At 32.0% G+C, this 23930-nt stretch overlaps 1 protein-coding gene across 2 annotated transcripts in view; it reads left to right on the top strand.

The window, feature by feature from the left end:
- Positions 1-23930, top strand: part of LOC118194064 (cell adhesion molecule Dscam1-like) — a 572732-nt gene that overhangs the window by 507129 nt on the left and 41673 nt on the right. For both annotated transcript variants that reach the window (XR_015044453.1, XM_085827755.1), the window contains exons 15-19: positions 457-621; positions 4761-4831; positions 9328-9562; positions 12894-12992; positions 23661-23846. Coding sequence is in view for 1 of the 2 variants with exons in the window: in XM_085827755.1 (XP_085683881.1) it covers positions 457-621; positions 4761-4831; positions 9328-9562; positions 12894-12992; positions 23661-23846 (756 nt within the window). In the remaining variant the exon portion in view is untranslated. The remainder of the gene's footprint in view (positions 1-456; positions 622-4760; positions 4832-9327; positions 9563-12893; positions 12993-23660; positions 23847-23930) is intronic.

Here is a 23930-nt window from a genome sequence, read left to right as displayed (position 1 = left end):
CAAAAGAAGAAGGCAGATAAATGTCATTTTTATGAAGGGGAATTTTACATCCAAACAATAATATCCTCCTCACCATTTCTCACTTACGCTATCCACTCTCCTTCATATAGGTATAATAAGATTAAATTTTCTTTATTTTATCTGTTTAATATTGTGTTTTACCGTTTTAGTTTTATGTTTAATGATAGCTTCGGTTAAGGATTATAGTATAAACTTGAGTGCCCAGTGCTATTTTAAAGTTTAAATAAACAATTATCTATGGTCCAGGAACTATTTAATTCAGTTTATATTCATTTCTATGAGGAAAGCTGCTCAGCTACGAACATTTTGGTTGCCAAACTGCTTTCAGGCCGATTTAAATTCGTGAACCGAGGTTTCATTATATGTGAAATGTTTGCCATTTATGTGAAATCATTTCAGTTTTTGGAAGTTCATATGATCTAACCAATTCTATAGACCCGTGGTCCCTTGCAAAAGTGGTTACAATAGATTCTACAGACAGTTCCTATACAATTCAAAGCCTTCTCCCTCAGACTACATATCATGTGAGAGTGAAAGCGGAGAATGATATTGGAAGTGGAGATTTCAGCGATTCCGTCACAGTCGTGACTGAAGGAGAAGGTAAGTACTTTTGCAGAGAATTTTTCAGCATTTTCAAAAGCACAATATGTCTTCCTCTAAATCTAGATATATCTTCGAGTTTCTCAACTGTTTGCAACCACCTACGCTTTTCCTGCAGCTAGAGCAAATTTAACCACGTTTAATGAAAAATGAGTCTGCTAAATCGTTGTGTGTAAAACAGATAAATATTACTATTTATATTTCAGCAGCAGACAAAACATAAATATGATTATAATCAAAAAGAAGTATGTAAAATGAAAAAAAAATTTTAAAGAGTTCAGATTTTAGCATCGCACCAGACAGGTTTCTTTTAAAAAATTTTTATGCTCTCACAGTTTATCAGTCTATCTTCGAACTCACTCCTGTTGATACAGCTGTTTTTGTTTATTGTCTTTTAAACATAATAATATAGTACAGTAATATAGTATAGAATAATATAGTATGAAGCATTACTTTCTTCTCCCTTACGCCACATAAAATTCAAAATTGAAATTACAAAATTTTAAACAGTAGCATATCTCAGTTCCCCATATCAATATTCAGTCTTCTTAGTCAGATGGCTTAGAGAACTTTTTTGTTTCTTTATTATTAACTTTTTGTCTTTATTATTTTAATTACTAAATTTTCACTTTCACTACAAAACATTCAACAGCAAAATCACAAAATTTTTAAAGACTGAGTACCTGTAGAATTACCAATAAAGTATTTCTATACATTATCTATATATCTATATCTATCTAGCTATATGTATAGATAGATAGATATAGATATTCTATATAAACGCAGTTATGCTATATTATAAAAATAATATAGTATGGATATATATATATAAAATAATATAGCACATGTATATATATGTGTGTGTGTGTGTGTGCTATATTATTTTTTAAATAATATATGGCGATAATAATTTGGTAACACATTCGGTACTTACGTGTTAGTACTCCAATTTGGCGCAGTTTGGCGATTTTTTAGAGAAATAAAAGTTATTCGGTGAATTTTCGGATTGCAACTTACAAAGAATATGGTTACTTAAAGAAAGATGCGTATCATTGCTAGAGTTTGACGACTTTTGAAAATTTGACGACTTCGAATTCGACTAAGGTGGTTGCGATAATAAGTAAGTACTCAGCATCATTTTATTTTCAAAGGGTAAATACACAAAAGTGATACGAATGCAAAGATGAGGATCGAGATTAATTTGGTGTTAAAAATAATGCATGACAATTTCCTGCTTTTGCACATTTGTTAAACATTTTGTCAACACAACGCACCAGTTTTTTAATTTACGATGTTTGCTATTTAAATCGAATAAAATACAATAACGCAAATTATTTTATCAAATAACAAGAGGCGTTTGCATTTACATATTCCTGCGTAAAATAGTTCACTATTTTACCATTGTAACTTATATATAAAGTTTTCCTAAGACATTCTGAATCACCCTGTCTAACCAAAACACTTGGGATGCAATCCGCTGTTTTGACCTATTTCGGCATACTTTGTAATCTTAATGCCGAACATTTTTCATTTTAAAATATTATTGCTCAATTCATTTAATTGAAATCCTTCGTTTAACTTTCGCAAGCATTTCTAAATCAAGAATGCAAAACAGCTATTACATAAAACACATAACTGCAACCACCATCTGAATAAATTTAAAGTATAATAAAATATAGAAGAACAACCAGTAATATCAGACCATCGGACGTAAGCCATGCTTCGCCACAAATTTATAAAAATTTTTATTTATAAAAATACTTTATAACAGGAGAGAAATACATAAATATATAACACTAATAGCTGGATATCGAATAATTAACATAATCACAATTTAGTCACATAAAATAACAAGAATCATAAACTGATAATTAGAAACGTTGTATAAACAAAATTATTTAATAACTATGATAAATAAAGCAAACCATATCATAAAAATTTTCGCTAGTGCACTATTATTTTTTTGTGTTTGTTTATTACCGAGACTTACATTCTTTACAACCGGTATATTAATTAAGCAAAAAATTCCTTTTTTTTTTTTTTTTTTTTTTTTTTTTTTTTTTTTTTGTTTGTTTTGTTTTGTTTTGTTTTGTGTGTGTGTGTGTGTGTGTGTGTAACTGATATTTTAAAATTATACCTCAGATGTGAAAGAAAATAATTAAAATGTATTAGGCTTTTAGGATCATGGAATGGGGAACAACGGGCACTTCCAATTGCTAACTAAACGTACTTACTGGATTAATATCACAAACGTTCGCACTGGAGACAGTGATGATTCTTTTACAAACTTTTAGATGTATTCATACTACTTCAATAACGCAAAAACTACGAATGCTTATATTCCTATCAAAAATTTAAATTCAAAATTTTCATTAATTTATGTAATTATTACTAATAGGAAGTATATAATTATGTTGCAAGTATCTCTTAATTTATCTGAGCATCTCTACAATAATTTTAACCCTTCGGCGGTTACGAGATGAAACAATTCTTTCTTTCCAAGTATGCAAAACATCTGTCAATCGTATAATTGTAATGCGAGTTGTGTTCCTTTGTAACTGGAATGCGAGCTGAGCTCGTTGATGGTCATCAAAAGGTTAAAGAGAAATATTAATTTTTCTTGCAAATATTTCTCTCCTTAAATGTCTTTTATATGTTTATAGTCACTTATAGCCCAAAAGGCGTTACCCCAGATGGGTTATTAGTTTCGTTTCGGCATTTTGCGTCGGTTCACTTTTCAAATTGTTGCCACAAAATATTATCGCTCTGTGTTATATTTAAAGACATTAAATAACGAAGAATCTGCATAATTGTATGTTTGCTTCTCACATTGTAATAAAACAACGGTACCTAGAGCCATCAAATTTTGAATAACATGATCTTCCACCGAATATGAGCATCTGGAAGCTATAATTTGGAATTTGAAATTTGTGTTATTATCGATTTCATATTTTGTAACACTTTAAGGAATTTCTGATTAACAAACTCAACGATTTCAAAGCGAGCAGTGGCATCACTGCACGAAAAAAAAGACATTTTTATCTCCAGCTCGCGAGACTGTATATCGGAAATTCCAAAGGTATGCTCACTTTTAAATTATTTTGCGATATTGCTGTTGAATTTAATTTTATGGAACAGGATGTTTAATAAATAAAGGTAACAAACAAACGGTTAAAAAAAAGATCCTTTGGACGTAATGTAAAATCTGAAAGCGTTAGATTTTTTTTACATTTCTTGGGGTAATTTATTGGCATTTTCTCTATATATATATATATTAATTTTTATGTGTTAAAGTTGTGGGCATATTAAAAATCAAGCATCCAAATCTAGGCGGCTAACAGAAGACACTGTGATTCTCTGCTTACCAAAAATGGAAAACTTTGGTAGTACGTTCCAAAATATGGCAATTGATCAGATCATTAGAATAAAAATGCTTTAAATAAATAAAACGAAGAGTAGATTAGGCACAAAAATATTTTCTAGATTTTGCATAAGTAAAATATGTAAACCAATAATTATATTCTGAAATTTTTAATTGTACTTTTATGTAAAATACTGTACATATTTTCAAAATAAGAGAATTTTAATTAATTGCCATTTAAGCTAAGGAAGACATGTCAAAAGAGAAAATTAAGGATTGTAAAATGGTAAACAATTAAATTCCATGGTAATGGTTTACAATCGTAAACCATTGATAAAGAATTTTCCTTTAATATTTATCTTCATTTATTGTCTTCTTATTAACTAAAGGACTATTTTCAAGTAATTTGTATAATCTTTTAAATTAGTTTCTTCAATATTTTTCCCTTATCGTAGAATAATCATAAATTCATTTCTTTAAAAATTCCTTTAATTGATATATAATTCTTCGGATAGTCGTGTGATAATTGTATATTTTCCTTAACTTTTTGATTAAAATATAATTATTCCAGTTCTAGCATAGAACTCGCATTTTTAGTTTTAGAAATTATGAATGATGTTTTTTTTTTTCCTCATGTAAAGCGAGTATTTGTCGAGTTAGTTCATACATAATTCATTCAGGGAGATTTTAAAATCCTTTCTGCTAAGTAAAATATATATTAAAAGCAATTTATGTTACTTTTTTTATCTTCTAATGAAAATTTAATTCTTTCGCTTAGCTCCTAGTGGACCACCACGCGATGTGAGGGCTATTTCAACAAGCTCTAGACGAATTCAAGTAACTTGGAAGGTATTTCCTACATTCTATTTAATGTAGGCTCGTTTTAGTTATGTTTCACGAAAGTAAACAGTGTACAAATTTAGTTTCAAAAGGTTTTTTTTTAATTGTCAAACATTTTTACTCGGGTTTATTTAGCTTAGTTTTTATGTCTCTTGGTAGGTATGTTCATTTTAATCAAATTTTGAAATTAATTTGTTATTTCTTTTAAGAATCAACTTCCAATTTTCATACGATGATAATACAATATTTTGCAAAAAAAATTTTTAAAAGATTTTACGTACTTTTTAAATCTAGTGTTGCATTTTTCTCACATGTTCCCACTTAACAATAGAATTAATTAATGGATAGATCAAATTTGCACTGTCTGATAGATTAAAAAAGAATAAACTTTCAAAAGAATTTAGAATTTTTTACCTAACTTATTTAATTCTAGTAGATTTAAGGAAATATTCTTATTTTTGCTATTGTAGAATAAGGTGGAAAACTAAAACAAAAGATTTGTTAGCAGTACCACAATTTTAAGAGAAGCTGAGATCAGATTTCGAAGCCGAAAAGAAGTTTAAACGAAGTGAAGATAAACTTACAGCATGGGCTAGTTTGAAAGGCCTTGAAAAGAATATGATGTCACACATACTTTCACTGCTACACTTATTCCAATGAATAACTTTACTTCAAACAGAATCACTGATTTTGTTTCTTTTCTATTTTCCCATCTTTGTAAACTAAAAAGAGTAAAATAAAACACATAAATTCTTTAAATAACTCAGTTTTAATTAAACACTTTTTATTAAACACTTTTTAATTAAACAACGGAACGAAGTATTCTTGTTATCATACTACTCTTGATCAGTTCAATTAAAAATTGTATCGCGATATTAACTTTAAGGAAGGCTAGAAGTGAAATTATGGAAATAATATGGTAATTATTAATCATATATATATATTATATATATATATATATATATATATATATATAAAGTGGTTACATTCAATTCATTTAAATTTCACTTTGATAATTTTGATTTAAAATTTGCCATTGCAGATTTGCAATGGCATTTGCAGTTGCATTTCCTGTACTACGATTTTGCATTTGCATTTCCTGTACTACGATTTTGCATTTGCATTTCCTGTACTACGATTTTGCAATTGCATTTGCAGTACTACGATTTTATTTTCAGTTGCATGTGCTCAATGTTTTAACCATTTAGTTTATTTAACTAAAATTGCGTAATTTTCTTACACACGTACTTGGTTACTACACATCAAAGATCTACAAAGCTTGATTTCAAGAATAGATTTTAATATCAATTTAAGATGTTAGAAAATAAAGCGTTGCTTATAACAAATATTTTAAAGGGGAAATATAAAGTATTTTAAAGTATTTTTAAAGGGGAAATATCAGGATTGTATTATATATAGTAAAGTCCTTCATGGGGCATCCCTACTTTTCCATGTAGTGCCAAATGGCGGAGCACCTAATTAATAAATAAATAAATTAAAAAATACTGCATATAATTAGAAACAAAATATAAAGTTTGGATTTTATTGCAACCTCGGTCAGTAATGCAGAGTAAAATGGGAAATGAAATCAAATTAATTCAATTAAAATTAAAATTAATTAATTTCAAATTAAAATTAATTGCTTATTGTCAGTAACCTCGAATTAACTACTAACTTTCTCTTTTTCGGTATGAAATAAAACAGTGCAAATGTATTCATAAATTCTATTTCTAAATAAGGGTAAATATAAAATAACTTTGTCTTTCGATATGAAAAAAACATTGTAAATGTGTTTATAAGTGCTATTTTTAAATAAGACGAAATATAAAATAAATTTCTCTTTTTCGGTATGAAAAAACACAGTGCAAATATATTCATAAGTGCTATTTCTAAATAAGAGGAAATATAAAATAAATTTCTCTTTTTCGATATGAAAAAAGTGCAAATATATTTATAAGTGCTATTTCAGTTGATTAAGTTATAACTTCAAGAGATTTTTTTTGTTTATTGAACTTTAAATATTTTCAATGCATAAATAATGCTCCAAGTTACCAATGCTCGTCGTTTTTTGAATTACCAGTTATTATCTTTGAACGAAGAAGTATAAATCAATTAATATAATAATATGGCTAAATTACAATTATGTTTTCCAGTTTTTACCTTTATAATTTGCCCTTTTTGTTTTTCAAGAATCTTGTATATTGAGCTTAATGAGCTACTATGAAATGAAAAACTATGTTTATCAATTAATCTATTTTCCTAAAATTAAACTGGTAACATATATTATAGTTAATTCGAGGTTACTGACAATAAGCAATTAATTTTAATTTGAAATTAATTAATTTTAATTTTAATTGAATTAATTTGATTTCATTTCCCATTTTACTCTGCATTACTGACCGAGGTTGCAATAAAATCCAAACTTTATATTTTGTTTCTAATTATATGCAGTATTTTTTAATTTATTTATTTATTAATTAGGTGCTCCGCCATTTGGCACTACATGGAAAAGTAGGGATGCCCCATGAAGGACTTTACTATATATAATACAATCCTGATTAACTAATATTCCATTCTACCTGAGGCCAACCTATGAGTATAATACACTGTTTCTTTAATAAGATGCAATACTCAAATAGAAATTCTACATAAGGACTTACGAACTAGTTGTTTAAACTTCATCAAAACTGTATATCCAAAGTACTGAACAGAGTTAATATTTCTTGCCATTTTCTCGACTGCAGAATATTGCACTTTAAGAAAATGAACAGCTATGGAAAACCATTTTATAAACGATCAACGTTCAAAGCCCTAACAATTTATTGCAAAATAATTTTGTTACCCTTCATCATTTACTAATGTAAAGTTACACGTAGCTAAGGTCTATGACTAAAAGCCCCTCCCAAAGTAGCTAATTAGCGTTGCATGTTCTTAGTAGTATCTTGTCACATACTCTCTCCAAACTCACCTCCCTCTTTCAAACTTTCATTTATCTTGCCACCTTTAATTTTGCCTGCAGAAGTTGTTGAGACATTTTCGGAAGCAGGCAAGGGGCAAAATTAGCAACCGCCTTCGCCGGGAATCGAACCACGGACCTCTGGAAGACCGGCCCAGTGTGCAGAACCACTACACCACGAAGGCACGCTAGGGAAGTGGAAGAAATACTTTATGCTTCCCTTTTTAAAGGGCGACTGGGGTTTTCAGGGGACCCAATCGCCAAATCCTGGGTGTGGTGAAACCTCATCCAACATCCTTTTAGTTCCAGCTCCACTGCAGAGACATTAGATTATTTTTTGGAAGCAGGAAAGATAAAAAATGAGCAATCTCCTTCGCAGGGAATCGAACCACGGACCTCTGGAATACCGGCCCAGCGTCCAGAAACACTACACCACGAAGGCACGCTAGGAAAGTGGGAGAAACACCTTATAAAGTCAGTTCCTTTCAACAACGCCTATTTGATCTCATATTAAGTTTAATTTCCTTACTTAGTAAAATTTATTACAGCGCACAAACTTTGTTAACTGATAGTACTTATCTATCCAGCAGGTATGTATCGAAAAGCATTGAAATAAATTAAATTTTAAATCTCCAATCTCAGTTAAACTTCAAACTTATTGACTTAGTTTGATATAGCGTCGATATAGTTTCGTTCGATATAACATCGATATAGCTTTCAAACTAATGAAAATGAGTCTACTATGTATACGTACCTGTAGAACAGGTTTAGTTCAAGACTGCATGCAGTTGTTCGTTTGTCAACAAGGTACATAAAAGCAACTACATTCTCTTATCGTTTAAAAACGTAGTTTTGAAGAGCTTTTAGTGTCTGGTCTACATTTTTCAAGCTAAACTTTGCAGACTCTAAGTCTTAAGATTACAATATCCTTAAAATAACAGTACATACTAACAGCAATAATTAACGTGTATTTTTTGTTCGTAATATACAGATTCACCGAAATGCAAAGGAAGGTTTTGAAAGGTGTTTTACCATATAAATTAGCGATATTTGGCATCCTTAACTTCTTATCCGAAATGTCTTCCCTTTTCGTTTCATTCGAATTTTAAATTACCTGGAATACCTGCAGCTAGGATCAATCCCCATTATCTGAATTTTAAAGTATCCAAGGAAGCTCATATTCAAATCATCTAAATTTTAAATTACCTGAATGAACTTATGTTCGCGTAATCTGAACTTTAGATTACTCAAACTAGCTTATTTTAATACCATTTGAATTTTACTTTATCCGTTATTGCATCGGTTTGCATTATCTGAATTCAAAATTTTTCGAACTAGCGCAAGTTCGCATTACCTCGGGTATCTGTACCCAGCAAGGATCCTTAATCAATGAACAACACATGTTAAGCTAATGTATATTTTTTAGAATTATTTTTATATATTTTCATAGAATAATAATTGCGTCCAAAATCTGAACTTTTTCTTTTACATGTATAACAATTTTCATTAATTCAAACTATCACATTCTGCACCATAATTTCATTAATAGCCACCTTTGGAAGAAGAGGGTTCGTCTCCAGTTACTGGTTACTATGTTGGTTACAAAAGTCATCCAGGAGATCCTTTTGCGTACAAAACACTGGAAACTTCTGATGGAAAAATGCTGGAATGTGAAATGTCCGATTTAAGTCCGAACTCTCAATACAGAGTTATCGTCCAAGCCTTCAACAACAAAGGAGCTGGACCTCCATCGGACGAAGTTCAGGTCCAGACGCTAGAGTTTGGTACGGTAGGATGACCGCTAGTTGTTTTGTTTTGAAATCCTAAAATTGGAATTGATATAACTTAGTCGTATGTAGTTTTGATATGTATTCTAGCAGTATTTTAAATATTTTGTTTCTCTGTATTTTAAATATTTTGTTACTCTTTTATTTGAATCAAAAAATTCTTTCTGTTTTATGACCATTCTAGTTGTTCTTCCGCTTCTTAAATAAAGCGAGTTTTTTAGAGCCGTATGAAAAAATGATGTAATATTTAAAGCTATAACCACAATGAAATAAAAGTCTTTGCTTATGGTTATGAGACAGAGCACGGTTCATAAAATTCGTTGCAGACTTCTCACCCCATCGTATCAAGACTGATACGTTTAGGTAGCTGATAAATCTCTAAGTACAGTTAGTTGCATAAAATTAGTTGCAGACTTCTCACTCCAGCGTATCAAGACTGATACTTTTAGGTAGCTGATAAATCTCTAAGTACAGTTAGTTGCATAAAATTAGTTGCAGACTTCTCACTCCAACGTATCAAGACTGATACTTTTAGGTAGCTGATAAATCTCTAAGTACAGTTAATTGCATAAAATTAGTTGCAGACTTCTCTCCAGCGTATCAAGACTGATACTTTTAGGTAGCTGATAAATCTCTAAGTACAGTTAGTTGCATAAAATTAGTTGCAGACTTCTCACTCCAACGTATCAAGACTGATACTTTTAGGTAGCTGATAAATCTCTAAGTACAGTTAGTTGCATAAAATTAGTTGCAGACTTCTCACTCCAACGTATCAAGACTGATACTTTTAGGTAGCTGATAAATCTCTAAGTACAGTTAGTTTCTTTGATGACACTAATTACAGACACAGAGATTAACCGCAATTCATTTAATTATTTCAAAACTCAAATAAGGCTGTTACCTTAAAATCAATATTTCAAGGTATTTATGACTACCTTTCATTTATGATCGTAATCGTTTCATCATCACAGCACTTACTTTGTCCATCTCATTTGAGACTGAACTTCAAGTCAGCCGCCTTCATTCGCACGCTTTTCACGATGCAAAACACACTAAACGGAAATTAAGTGGAACAAAAAAAAGACTAGCCTGTCACAGCTATTGTTACCATGGTAACGAAGAAAGCAAGTAAGAAGAAATAATTTTGAAGCTCCAATTCTAGCTCAATTCAAGTAAGATATTATATTAATTCAAAAGAGTTCAAGAAATTTGAGGAGGAAAATAATTAATATTCTTTTATCTGCCAGGGTGCACCTCCTCACTCTATACTGTCATGAATATACCTTCTATTAGCTCAGGCTGGTTTTGTAAGAGTTTACGTTATTTGATCTTGGTATTTTGCTTGACAAGTCATTTAACTGGAGCGAGGTTTCGTAAGGTAGTTTATTTTGATCAGTAAAGCATTTTTACAAACGATAATATTAGGAAAACTACAGTAACACACCAACGCAGTCAGAAACTGTGGCCCTCCATATATAAATTAAAGAAACTCTCAAACTTTTTGCAATACTTATTAGAAATATATTAACTTCATTATTCGGTATATGCGTACAATTCTTTCAAGTTCTATCTTGCATTAATGCTTTTAATTCCTATCTTACACTAATGCTTTTAATTTCTAAAGATATGTTCTTTTTTTTATGAACCTAACGTAAAAACTAAAAATGTGACCTGTAACCCTGTAATATCTTTTGCAGATTTACAAGAATAGCAATAAAAATAAGAACATTTTATTGTTATAATTTTTTACACACTTTTATTCGAGTACGAACAAAAGTTACAGCAGCTTTTTTGTCTTATTTTTTTACTACCTTGTACTAAGTAAAAAGGAAGTATTGTAATCGCAAAAAGCTTCAGGCATTTATTTCAACGGAAATATCCATTTTGACCGATATCGAATGCAATTTAACGATGTTTTTGCGTCATATCTGTACGTAAGGACAGAATAAAATACTCTTTTCCTTCAAAAAAAATTATAAAACTGCTTTAAAATTAATTCTGAAGAGAATTTTTCGTGGCGTCTGTACGAACGTATGTACGTACGTGCGTACGTACGTATCTCGCATAACTCAAAAACGAATAGCCTCAGAACGTTGAAATTTTGTATATAGGACTGCTATAACATGTAGATGTGCACCTCGTATTTTGGTTGCAATCGGCAGCACCAAAGGTATATAAATATATTTATATATATATATATATATATCCACTCTATTACCCGGCTCAGTGATCTCAGTTTCTTTACTCTTATATGTTTGTAAATTGTACATTTTTTGCTTTAAAAATGATTGAATTATGTTGTTTTTATCTTCCGGTTAAGGATTTTATGCCTTTAGTAAATCTGTGTGCAATATTTTTAGAATTATCAGCAATTTTAAAGTTGTTTAATTGCCGCTAAGCCTGTTTTTAATGGCGGCCATTGATGTTTACATTTGAAACAGGAGACTAGTGGATTTGTTGCCAATCTAGAGAAACTTAGCTTCGCAACAACAAAGATAACGCCTTCATTTATTATTGCCAATTAAATCATGCTTAATCCTTTCTGGAATTTTTTCGAGTAAATAAGTGTTTAAGATTTACTTCGTAATTTTTAATATAGATATTTTGAGTTTTTATGTATGTTTGCCTTCTCGCGAAGTGAGAACTGAATTAATTGAATGAGAAATACTCAATCGTCTGTGGAAAACTGTTTCGTTTTTGTTTTATATCTTAATTTCTTTTATACATCATACTAGCTTTGTTATTTATTATGGTATTTGAATAGAACATATGGCAACGATTAGATAATTCTATTCTTTAAATGATATAAATTTTGTGCATTCTGAGTTATAATATGAATGAAATATAATACTGTTAAGTAAACCTAGCGCCAGAGTGTCGCTATGGTAAACAAACTGAATTTTAAAGAATGCATTTATTCTATTGTGGTTAATGCGCTTCGGCGAAGTAGTTTTAATTTAATCTGATAAGTTTAAATAAAATCCAAGAAAAAATGCGTATAATTTAATATTCCGTACAAGGAAGTCATGTGGTGTACACATCAGATTTTTTATTGAGAACATTATAAACCAATAATTACTGTCATTTAAAGATACCTCCTTGTTAAAGTCACCGTATTATTAACCTTAGCCTATATTTAAGATTTACACATTACAAAACGGCATATTTAGTTTTGACACTTTTGGCGACTAAACATGGTGGTCGCTTTAACAAGGAAGTACCCGCTGAAATTTCTTACTGATGTCATGTTTAATATCTATATAAATTCTCTTGTTTGTTTTCTTTTTTTCGAAAAACGAATTCTCATTTCAAATTCATGTGCTTACAGATCCTCCCAATGCTCCTGTGCTCCGCGTAGTTGCTACCACCGCTTCTTCTATTCACTTGACGTGGGAAAAAGATGAAGAAAACTCAAATCCTATTACAGGTGATTCGAATGCTGCTAAGATATCTAAAACTGTTCACAACCTAAAAATCTAAAAACCTGTTCACAGCCTAATCCTCAAAGCGTATCTGAAACTAGTTTTATTGAAGTACTTGGCATTAGTAAAATTAGTAAGAAAAGGGAGTAAATACGGTAAATAATAATATCAGAAGTACATAACATTATTAATTACCGTATTTGCTTGGGTATTCCCCCCCTTTTTTTTTTTTACTAATTTTATCGTACAAATGTCGAGAGGAGAAAATTACACGAATATTTAATCATATCCGTAGGTCATGAGTACAGTAAAAAATAACAAATGAAAACAATTCATGAATAAACTATCGGCAAGTATCACAATAGTATTTATTTAAATGAAACTTACATTCTAGTAACAATAAGGAGTAATATAAATTTAAAATATCTAACAAAATATCTTCATTTATATTCCCAGTATCTTAAATCTCGAGTGCTTTTATTGCCGTCCACAGCTACTTCCTGGGTTTCAGATCATTTGATGCAGCTGAAACTGATGTCTATACCATCTGCCACAGCTCGCAAGTCGTCGCTCTTACCACTGTCAAAGTATCCATCATAGTTCAGTCTATCTTTCTAAATGAAATCATCTTAATTACAACAAGACATTATATATCACCTTTTTTTTAAGCTTTTCGCTATTATTGTTAGAGTCCATTAGGCCCAAAATTCCCAAGCAAATCATTTAATAATTTGGATTATTCTAGTTTGGTTTATTTAATTATAGCAAAGCATGCGGGAGCTAACTACCTGAGGAGACGGATGTCTTCGCGGAGGACTTTCTAAGGAAGCTGGCTCGAATGCATGTTACACATGCAGAAATCTACGAAAACGCTCATGTAGCCAACCTGTTTGCCTGGAATCGAACCCAGGTCTGAACTACCTGCGTTCAACGATTTTGCCGATCGGTCACTGGTACGCCCTAGTAATTTGTAAGGTAAATGCTGTCACTAGGTAGACGAATCCATTTTAAAATTTAAGGGAGCTCGCTTTCTGAACGTCTTGAGGGAGGAGAAAATTACGTGAATATTAAAAATTTTCAAATACTTATTCTAAAAAGCTAAGGGGGGAAATATGCAGTTAGTTTAGAAAAATAAGCGAGTAAATACGGTATTAAGAAGTTAATTATTTGTCAATTATTAGAAAAAATTATTTCTTTCCTTGCACATGTATGTCATTCGTAATTACATTACAATGAATTATAGCATTCTTCCATGTATGATGTCGAGGTATAAATGTAAATGATCAAAACAGTTGAAAGATCAGTGATTAGAATCCCGGAGAAGTTCCAACTAATTTTGCCATTTTTTTTGCTCCTGAGGTCTTAGCATTTTCCCTGCAGAGAAGCCTTAACTAAATTAAGATAGATGATAATTCATCATCGCTTGTATTTGGTCAACTAAGTCTCGTGTCTCTCCTCTGTCGTCTTTTAATTGGGAAAGAATGTGAGGAATTATTGCATTCTCTCTCACGTGCTCTGATGATGTAAATGCTGATGCATCCAGCTAGCAAATGGAAGATATACTCGAACTCCCGAGAAAGACACATTTGATGTTTCGATTTTCTCTCTCCATGAAACAATATTACAAAACAGCTGAAATTAGAAATTTTTCAACCTTCTGAATAATTTTTAGCATGTAACACTAAAAAATCTCTAATTTTGATTCGATATTTATTAATATTTACCCATTCTTTTTTCATTGATGTTTTAATAATTCTATCAATATTTATGTTATGATGAGCGGAGAAACATTTTTATATTTAGATTTCAGACATTCCTTTGTGTGTAATTTAAGTCTTTTGTATATTTCTTCTAAAGAAATACTCAGATAATTTTCGTGAAGGAAAACACCTGTATGAAAAATATACTGAAAATTCAAATTTGAAGAGAATCAGTTACACTCGGTATTAATCAAATTTCTCAGAATCATAAGATTTAAACTATCAAACGGGAAATTCAGAATCTTTAATATGGAACTGCCATCAATTTCAGATGAAAATGAATTCGCTTTAATTATTTCAAGCCTTGTGATTGTGGTATTTAGCTTCTAAATCTCAAATCAAAACCCAACTGATATTAAAATCAAACTCTTGTCAGTAATATTTTTATTTATTCAGAAACAGCGATCAATCAATAATAAATACTTCTGCGGCTGACATGCATATGGAAATCGTTAAAAGCTGGCGAGGCTTTTCTCCCGAAAAATTGTTCTTTCAAACAATGATTTATGAATACCGAGATCGTGATTTAATTTGAAACTTTGCTGCTTAAAACGAGAACCAATCTAAATTGTAGTGATAAATTTCTTTCGTTGTTTCCAGATTAAATTATGAAAAGTGGTTAGTATTAAGATTAAACTCTTAGTTTCTAACTTTTTAAACATATTTATATCTTTTTTTTTTCTTTTTTTTTACTCAAACAAAATCACATTTGCTGATAAAGTATGCATGAGATATAAATATATAAATCTTATATATATAAAGAAGAATGTCTGTTTGTGTGTTTGTTTGTTCGCGATACCGTCAGTCACTACTATAGCTATCGTTACAATTCTTTTCTGGGTTGACGTTCACTTTTTTCAAAAAAATTTCAATATACATATATTTTACGCGAATTTAATGAACTTCTGATTAAAAACTCAGCAATCTGAAAGCTTTGCATTGCCACTCTACAAAAGCGTAAGATATATATGTTTCAAATTTAATCAGAATACTCGGCGATATAAAAAAATTTGTCTTGCCACTCGGGAAAACGCAATTATATTAATTTGTCTCGAATTCATTAAGAAACTCGGCTGTTTAAGAGAAATGTGTAGCCTGTCCAAATTAAAATATTTCAAAGTGTGTTATCGTTCAGCAAAGCGTGGGATATTTAATTTTTCACGCAATAACACGCACGCATCAGCATGCGTGTTATTGCATCACACGCATTTTCTTTGCTTTTGAAAGTGAACTTCTAATACTCGTCACAAAGCGTTACTTTTGCTGTGAAATCAATTATGCCACTAAAGCGAAAGTCTATTGCTGGATTTTCACCTTAAGCCCGATGAAAAAAACAACGGGCATCACGAGCTTCAGAAACAACGGGCAATGGGAAGCAAGACCGGAAAACGTTTGAGTGTGTACTGCTCAAGCCCGTTCGTCTGAAACAAACGAGCAAAGGGAAGCAAGCCGGGAAAACCTCACTCGTATTAGAGTACGCACTGCTCGATCCAGACGAACGAACGTGAATTTAAATCTTGGTGCATTCCATTACGATGCTAATTATGATTACAGTCTTCATCCAAGTGTGGTCGTTGGAAAGATGGATATATATTGTATTACAGAGCCTTCAAATTTAAGAATGAAGTTCCAGGAATGTTGCTATGTTGGTAGAAAAGTGAAATTGCTCTCACCAGATGGAAAAAAAAATATTGTGTATCCAAAAGCATTTCAATAAACGGAATTAAAACACAAGCACTTTAAGTAACACTACAACGCATGCCGGGTAACAAACTTACAAACAATGAGATACATTCTGCAACAGAAGAAGAGGAAGAATGACCTTGTTGTTTACATTAGCTATACATAAGTCACGTGATCTCTGAGGTCATCGGAATGTATCTCATTATACAAACTTTTATGGTTCGGTTCTTTAATTCTGCATTACAGATGTTATTATTAAAGTCACTATTTTTTATATTATTATTTTGCTTCAGGATTTCCTGCTTAGAAATGAGCATTTAATACTGCATATAAGTTTAACCTAACTGAATTTTTTAAGAAAACTATTGATACTTGATGAAAATGTCTACTATAAAATTCTGTCGTAGCTTAAAAGGAGTGCTTAAAATTCGTTACACCTGAAAACGGAATGCAGCTCAGAGGCGAAGCGGCTTTCAATAGAGTACATCGCTCATCTTCTAAAAACGCAGATCAGACAAAATCGGTTAGATTTATGCACCGCTTCGGTGATTTGACCTTCCGTTCGCTTCGAAACAGCTATTTATTTGAGTAGGTGTAGATCGAATGTTAAAAGATAAGTTTTCTGGCATTATTTTCCGATTTGCGATTGGTTTCTTTTTGAAGTTTTGCCCTAAATGTTTTTGATCGCATTAAAGAATATATTTTTAATTGATTCGGACATTACTTCAGTGAGTTAAATTACGCTAGTGAAGTTGATCATGCCTTCTTTAAATCGTGATCATGTCTTCTATAGATTTTTAGTTATTCTTGGTGCTTAGCGAAAAATACTTTGTGAGAAATCTTCTGGGAGGAAAATTTTTCTTTCGGAAATTTGACTTGAGAAACATGAAATGTACAGAAAAGTTGATGTAATGAAAGAAAATGTGTGTTGCTGAATGTTTGAATGTCAAAAACACTTTTTCTCCAGTTGCCTCTTGATATGAAATTCAAATAATAAGACTGGTTTGGTTTGGTTTGGTTTAAGTGATTACGACAAAACTTCCGGGGCTATCTTCTTAAGGGGAGGGATGCCTTTGTGGGCGACTTGCTAAGGGAAATTGGTTCGTATACACGTTACACATTGGGAAAACACGAAAAGCCAGCCAGCAGCCAACACGTTTACGGAATTCGAATTTCGGATCGAACTACCAGTATTCAGCGGCTTTACCGCTGGACCACTGGTGGGCTTTCAAATATTAAGAAGAGGTTCCAAAAGCCAGAGTATCGTGACACATACTGTAGAACCATTAGGTTTATTTTGCAGCAAGAAACGTACAAAATGAGCAATAGCCTTACCGAGGTTCGAGTTTCGGACCTCCAAATGTTAACTTACTCTGCTTGCCGTAAAAATATTGATATAACCCTTTGTACATCCAGTTACTCTCCTAAGGCCCAGGGAAGAGAAAATTCGTGACAATATTATTGGCAAAGGGTTAAAAAGTTTTCGTTTCCTGATATAGGGAAAAACGTACATTCGTTCCAAAAGATTATAATAATTCAATAATTACTCCTTCCTATCAATCAGTTATAAAACTGCGTATATTTTGTATCGGCTTTATTTTCGTTTAATTTTCTTCCTCTAAATAAAATTCGTAATTTTTTTTTTCCTCAGATCTTTTCCGAGATATGAATTCTTAACTATTTCTTGTTCTGTAATAGTCATTGCCCGTGTTTCTTAATAAAATAAATTGCTTAATGAAGATGAGCCTTGAAACTTGGCATCAAAAGACTTCATAAATTAACCACTGCCTAATACTGTTGGTTGCAAAATGGTATTTATCAAATCTGAACTGTAAAAGTATTCAATAGATTTTTTTTCAATGTATAAAAACAGATTTCCTGTAAAGATTTAATATCCAGGACATTTCTGTTTCAGTTTATGATCCAGATTCTACTACTTTCGTTTTCCTACTTCTCAGTCATTTTTTATTTATTTGATGAAAAAGTGAAAGAGAAGCGAAACCCTTCAAAGTGAAGATTAAGTAAGAACAGAAGAAAAAAAGATCACATAAGCTCTCACAGGGAATCACAATGTAAAATAAACCAAGCAGTAATAACACAAACCTAACAGCAATGCTGGAAGGAACAGACGTATGCTGGTTTATAATGATGTGCAGGCTTACTGATTTAAAAGCCGAAGTATAATGAATTGTAAGGAATTATCATATTCTCCCCGTGCATTTCTTTTTGATATAAGTGGTTATTATGCCTACTGAGCAACTGAAAGATCTATGGTTCGATTCATGGCTAAGACACAACTGAGATTTGAGTTTCCTCGATGGAAAAAAAACTTAACACATTCTCTATAGTGTCAACCAAATTAAAATTAAAATAAACGATAATTCATTAAAGATTTCGTCGACAGAATCTTGGACGTCTTCCCTTTTGCCCTTGAAATAGGGACGAATGTAATGAATTCTCCCATGCGTTTTGTGGTGGTGTAAGTGCCACACCATATATAACGTGGAAGATAACGTGGTACGAATATAGCCTAAACCACAGTTGATTTTTCACATTTACTAGCCTCGAAGAAATTTAATAATCTCTACATGCTAATAGTAATTTCTATGTACATATTTCTTTTATGGGAATTATATATGCCTACTTCTTTTAGTATTGATGGTTATATAAATATTGCAAAGCACGTGAAGGTTCTTTAAAGGAAGGGATGCATTATAAGGGAAAATGGACTGCATTCACGTTACACAAAGTAAAACTCATTAAAACCAAGCATGCAGCCAACCCTTTCACATGAATTCATTGAGCCTGGCTCGAAATAGCAGTATTTCGCGATCCTATCCGCTCAAAATCAGTGAGGTTTTTTACCGTTGAATAAACTTTGATTCGGAACTTAATGAAAAACATCTTCCGTTATGAAGAACCCATTAATAAACAGGTACAGTGAAATCAAAGATGAGTAATACCTTCCTTCTTTTAACTTTCCCTGAATTGATTGTGCTTTTAATCATCGGACGCTTTATTTTACAGCATTTTACAAAAGTCAGACACAGTCAAATTTTCGTTTAGTTTAAAATTTAATTTACTATTTTTTGAATTAATTAATAATAAATAGTAATGAATGTTCATCAGTTATGGGCAGTGCACAATGAAAACCGTGGCTTATAGTTTATCCTTTTCTTGAGAAAAACCTTAAGTTTAGACTCCAAGTTTTATCACAAAATTAATATTACAAAATCAATCAAACTTTTATATAGTGGCTGTTTGATTATTTCCAACTTTTCGAAGTGATATGAATCACAAGTTGACCCGGAATTATATATTAATGAAAGATGGATGCTTCTTTCATAGAGATAAAGCATTGTGGTGATTTATTTAATTTATATTTAACAGTTAATTTTACTTCGAAGCAACCTTTCCTATTGCTGTTGTTTTCAACCCACGCTTCCTTGTCAAAATGAGATTTCAGTTTCGCGTATTATGCAAAGTAGGACAGAAAAATACTATTTAGCTGGTGTCCGAGTTACTTCAGACACAGCATCTTCTGCCTTTCGACCACTTTGTTTCTCTGCTATTTAAGAGCTTGCTATTTTACTATTGCCGGTTGGTCTACGTCGGTGAAAGGGTCAAGAGCCAACTACGCGTTAAATATCTCTGCAGCTTTGGTTGATTATTACACTTAAGATTAGTTTTAATTTTACATTTCTATTTTGAGATGCGACAAACAGTATTGGCTTGGATCTGTAAGCACCAGGATTGTGCAATTGAAATCATGTGCAATTGATACAGCCAACTATAAGGACTTTTTTTGTTTGAATAAAAGGGTTTTGCCATGTGCAATTGATACAGTTGAACTTACCGAACAGTCGCTTCACAGTTCAAGTAAAGATGTAACACCTCGAAGGGACGCTAGGAAGGCGGGAGAAATACCGTATATACTCCCCCTTTTAAAGGGTGACTGAGGATTTTTTTAGGAGACCCAATCGCCAAATCCTGGGTGAGGAGAAATCATCATCCAACACCCTTTTAGTTCGGGCGCTACTGTAGAGACATTAGGAATTTTGGAAGCAGGCAAGATGAAAAATGAGCAATCGCCTTGGCCGCGAATCGAACCACGGACCTCTGAAATACCGGCTCAGTGCGCTGACCAATACACCACGAAGACATGCTAGGAAGGTGGGAGAAATACCTTATAAATATTTTGAAAGGAAACAGTATTTAATTTCCAGTTATAAATCAACAAGTTTCAAGAAAACCTTAGTGAAAGCAAGTTGAAAATACCAGACCATTTATTTCCTTGCACAGAACAAAAGAAACATTGATAGAGGAGATTTATAGAATCCAACAGAAGTTGTATGCAAAGTATATGAAGCTGCTGTATATTAACCAATAATTAATACTGCTAAATGAACACATTCTGTCGTAATCTTGAATGCTGCCAAGGATTTTTCGTTGATTATCGAGTGAATGAATAATAACCAGAAGAAGGCAACGGATAAATTCAAACACCTGTTTTCTCGTCTCGTAAACGGATATTCACAAAATTAGCATGGCAGGGCACCGGATCGATACGAAGGACTATCCTTCAATTAATCAACTCTCTCAGGAATTTAAACTTCTGAAAGGAAGCAAAGAGTTTATTGAAGGATAACAAGGTTGGTGAAATTTTGACAAAGTTTACCGATCGTATTAATGAAGAAGAGTAATGAAGGAGGAAGTTTTACTTTTATTATCACAGTCTGAGCAGTCGTGACTAAACATGTTTCCTAATCCATGAAATTTACAGAGCTGGTGATAACTTAGAAGCTTTGACGACGACAGCAAGTGGTTCTCCGCATTTTATTTGCAAAAAAGAGCATTGGCAGTTGGAGGTGCATTTGAAAAGCCGATAACAGGTTTTCCAATATCATGGATCATTGCTTGCGACAATTTAATAAGATCTTTTGAGACGTTACGTCGAATTTGCGGAGAAATTCTATGAAATAACTTCAAAGATTTAACCTATGAAATATGTTTAATCGTCTTAAGGTCGCAAGTGTTATTAAATAAACAGTTTTCTAAAATATTTTCCGATTATAGTTAGAAGTTATGTGCATATAAATTAAGGTGTTAAGTTCTGGCAAAATTAATAAAAAATGGATTTAAAAAATTAGGCAACATTTCAACTTTGGAATTTTTTTTACTTTTACGAAAAAATTGAGAGCATTTTGAAGAAGGTACACATAGACTCATTTTTTCAAGAAGAAAACAACGCTCTAACAACGGAGAGAACGATATCGCTGTAATTCTTCTCTAATGATGATGCAAAAAATACGATTTATAGTCATATATTTTACACTCTCATGCGATATGAAACCCACATTAAAAAATTTCGATGGAAAAATAAGCTAATTCTGTCTCATTATATCAGCAACAATGGCACGCAGTTTTTAACGATTTTCGTCTTTCTAATCAAATGGTCTTAAAAGCTCAAGTTCCATCCAATATTTCAATTATATCCAATGTATTCAATTTCTGTCAATTAAACGTGTCGAAACATTTATCATAATTGATCAGAAATCGATAACGCGAACAAACAAACAAACACACAAACATACATTTTCTTTATATGTATAGATTTTGTAAAACTTACAAATTTTTGATGAACAGACTTTACGAAAGCGAGCAGTAGCAACACGTTTCGAAATAAAGCATTTGTATCTCCAACGCGCGAGACTGTTGCCACTCGGAAAAATTAGTGCAAAAATTAGCGCTTTCAGAGTTTTTATTTAATATTTCGGCTGATTATAGTCGTACTAAGATGGAATAGCCGAAATGGCTTCCCACGAATTTTTGTAATCGGGAATAATGTATTTAATGTTTGGCAATGTTTTTTTATTACATCATAAAATTTAGAAATTTTTATTAACAAATTCTAGGATTTAAAAGCGAGCAGGGACAACAACTTTCGAAATAAAGCAGATTTTCATCTCGAGCTTGCGAGACTGTTGCCACTCGGAAAAATGAAGGCGAAAATTATCGTTTTTTCGAGTTTTTAATTAATATATCTGATTTCAGCTAATTGGTTTTTGGAAAAAAATAGACGTTGACCTTTTCCAGGACCCAGAAAAGAATTATAGACTGTTTGGTGACGATAGCTCTAGTAATGACTGAGTTATTAGAGGACAATGAAACACACAAGACTTTTTTCTTTATATATATAGATTACGAATTATTTAAAATGACATCTCTATGTGGTAAATAACAAATATCATTAAAATGTGAGAAAGTAATTAATAAAAAAGTAAAGAATAAATATAATAAAAAAGTAAAGAAGAATAATAAAAAAGTAAAGAATCTATACAATTTGATGGAAAGGAAGACAATAAATGCAAATGAATTGCTTGCATATTTATATCTGAGAAGGCCACCTTAATACCTCAGTTTTCTGAAAGTACAGTATCCTCACTGTAACTGTAGCTTCTTCATACATTGCTACTTGTATGAAGCAGCTGCTTCTGTGAAGCATAAAATCATAAGCCGCTATTTTCCAACAGAGTAGCCACCAAGCTCGCTGGACTAAACCCGTGGGATTTTTGGCTTTGGGGATACCTGAAGAATGTGGTTTATGGGTGGATGTGGAATATGGCCGACTTGAAGGCAAGCATCACCCACCACATTCATAGCATCAGCACAGATAGCCTCTGAACTGTGGTGGAACATGCCGTTTTGCGCTTCCAACTAATAGCGGAACAAAACGGAGGCCATATCGAACAATCTATGTGTCAATCATCCGCAAGTGTTTGTTTTATGAAGCTCTTCCTTTTTCTCTTGTCACTATCATTGTTTTCGCTGTACACACGTATTCTTTAAACTGTTCGCTGTGAACACGTCTTTTCGCCTATCCTAAAACCTTAGAGTCTACTATTTCCTTTCGACTAACAACATTCCTGTGTTTAACGATTAGGCCTTACCCCTGATAGCGTTATCTATCGGCACATGTCGGAACTATATATTTCCTTCGCCAAACAAAATTCTATTGCCTCATTATTTTTCTGGTAAAATATTAAGGCATTCTGACCGGTAGTTTTAACGTTAGAGCGTTTTGAAATCGCAACTTTAATTATAATCGCCCTATACATCATTATCGAATTTCTGGCAAGTCATTTTATTTACTTCCTCTCCAAAGAACAGAAACGTTCAGAACATTAATTTGAAAATGATTTTTACTAACAGCTTTTAATTCTCTTTTAGGCTATATTTTGTTTCAAAAGTCTGATGCACCTGAATGGGTAGAAGTCCAGTTATCCGAGACTAGGAAGAGTTACGTGTTCTATGGTCTACGTTGCGGTGTCAGGTATCAATTTTATTTGGTTGCTTTCAACGTTGCAGGAAAAGGACGACCTAGTGATGTTATCTCTGCCAAAACAGAAGGAACAGGTAAATTTATTTTTACTCTTCTTGACCACTCAAGCTTACGCAAAATTTTATTAACTTAATGAGTGTTTGTGATCGGTTTAACTG

This window comes from Stegodyphus dumicola, chromosome 12, assembly GCF_044657685.1.
Source record: "Stegodyphus dumicola isolate Sdum_Otavi_A_Nest chromosome 12, ASM4465768v1".
Taxonomy (NCBI): domain Eukaryota; kingdom Metazoa; phylum Arthropoda; class Arachnida; order Araneae; family Eresidae; genus Stegodyphus; species Stegodyphus dumicola.
This window is presented reverse-complemented; position numbering and strand designations above follow the sequence as displayed.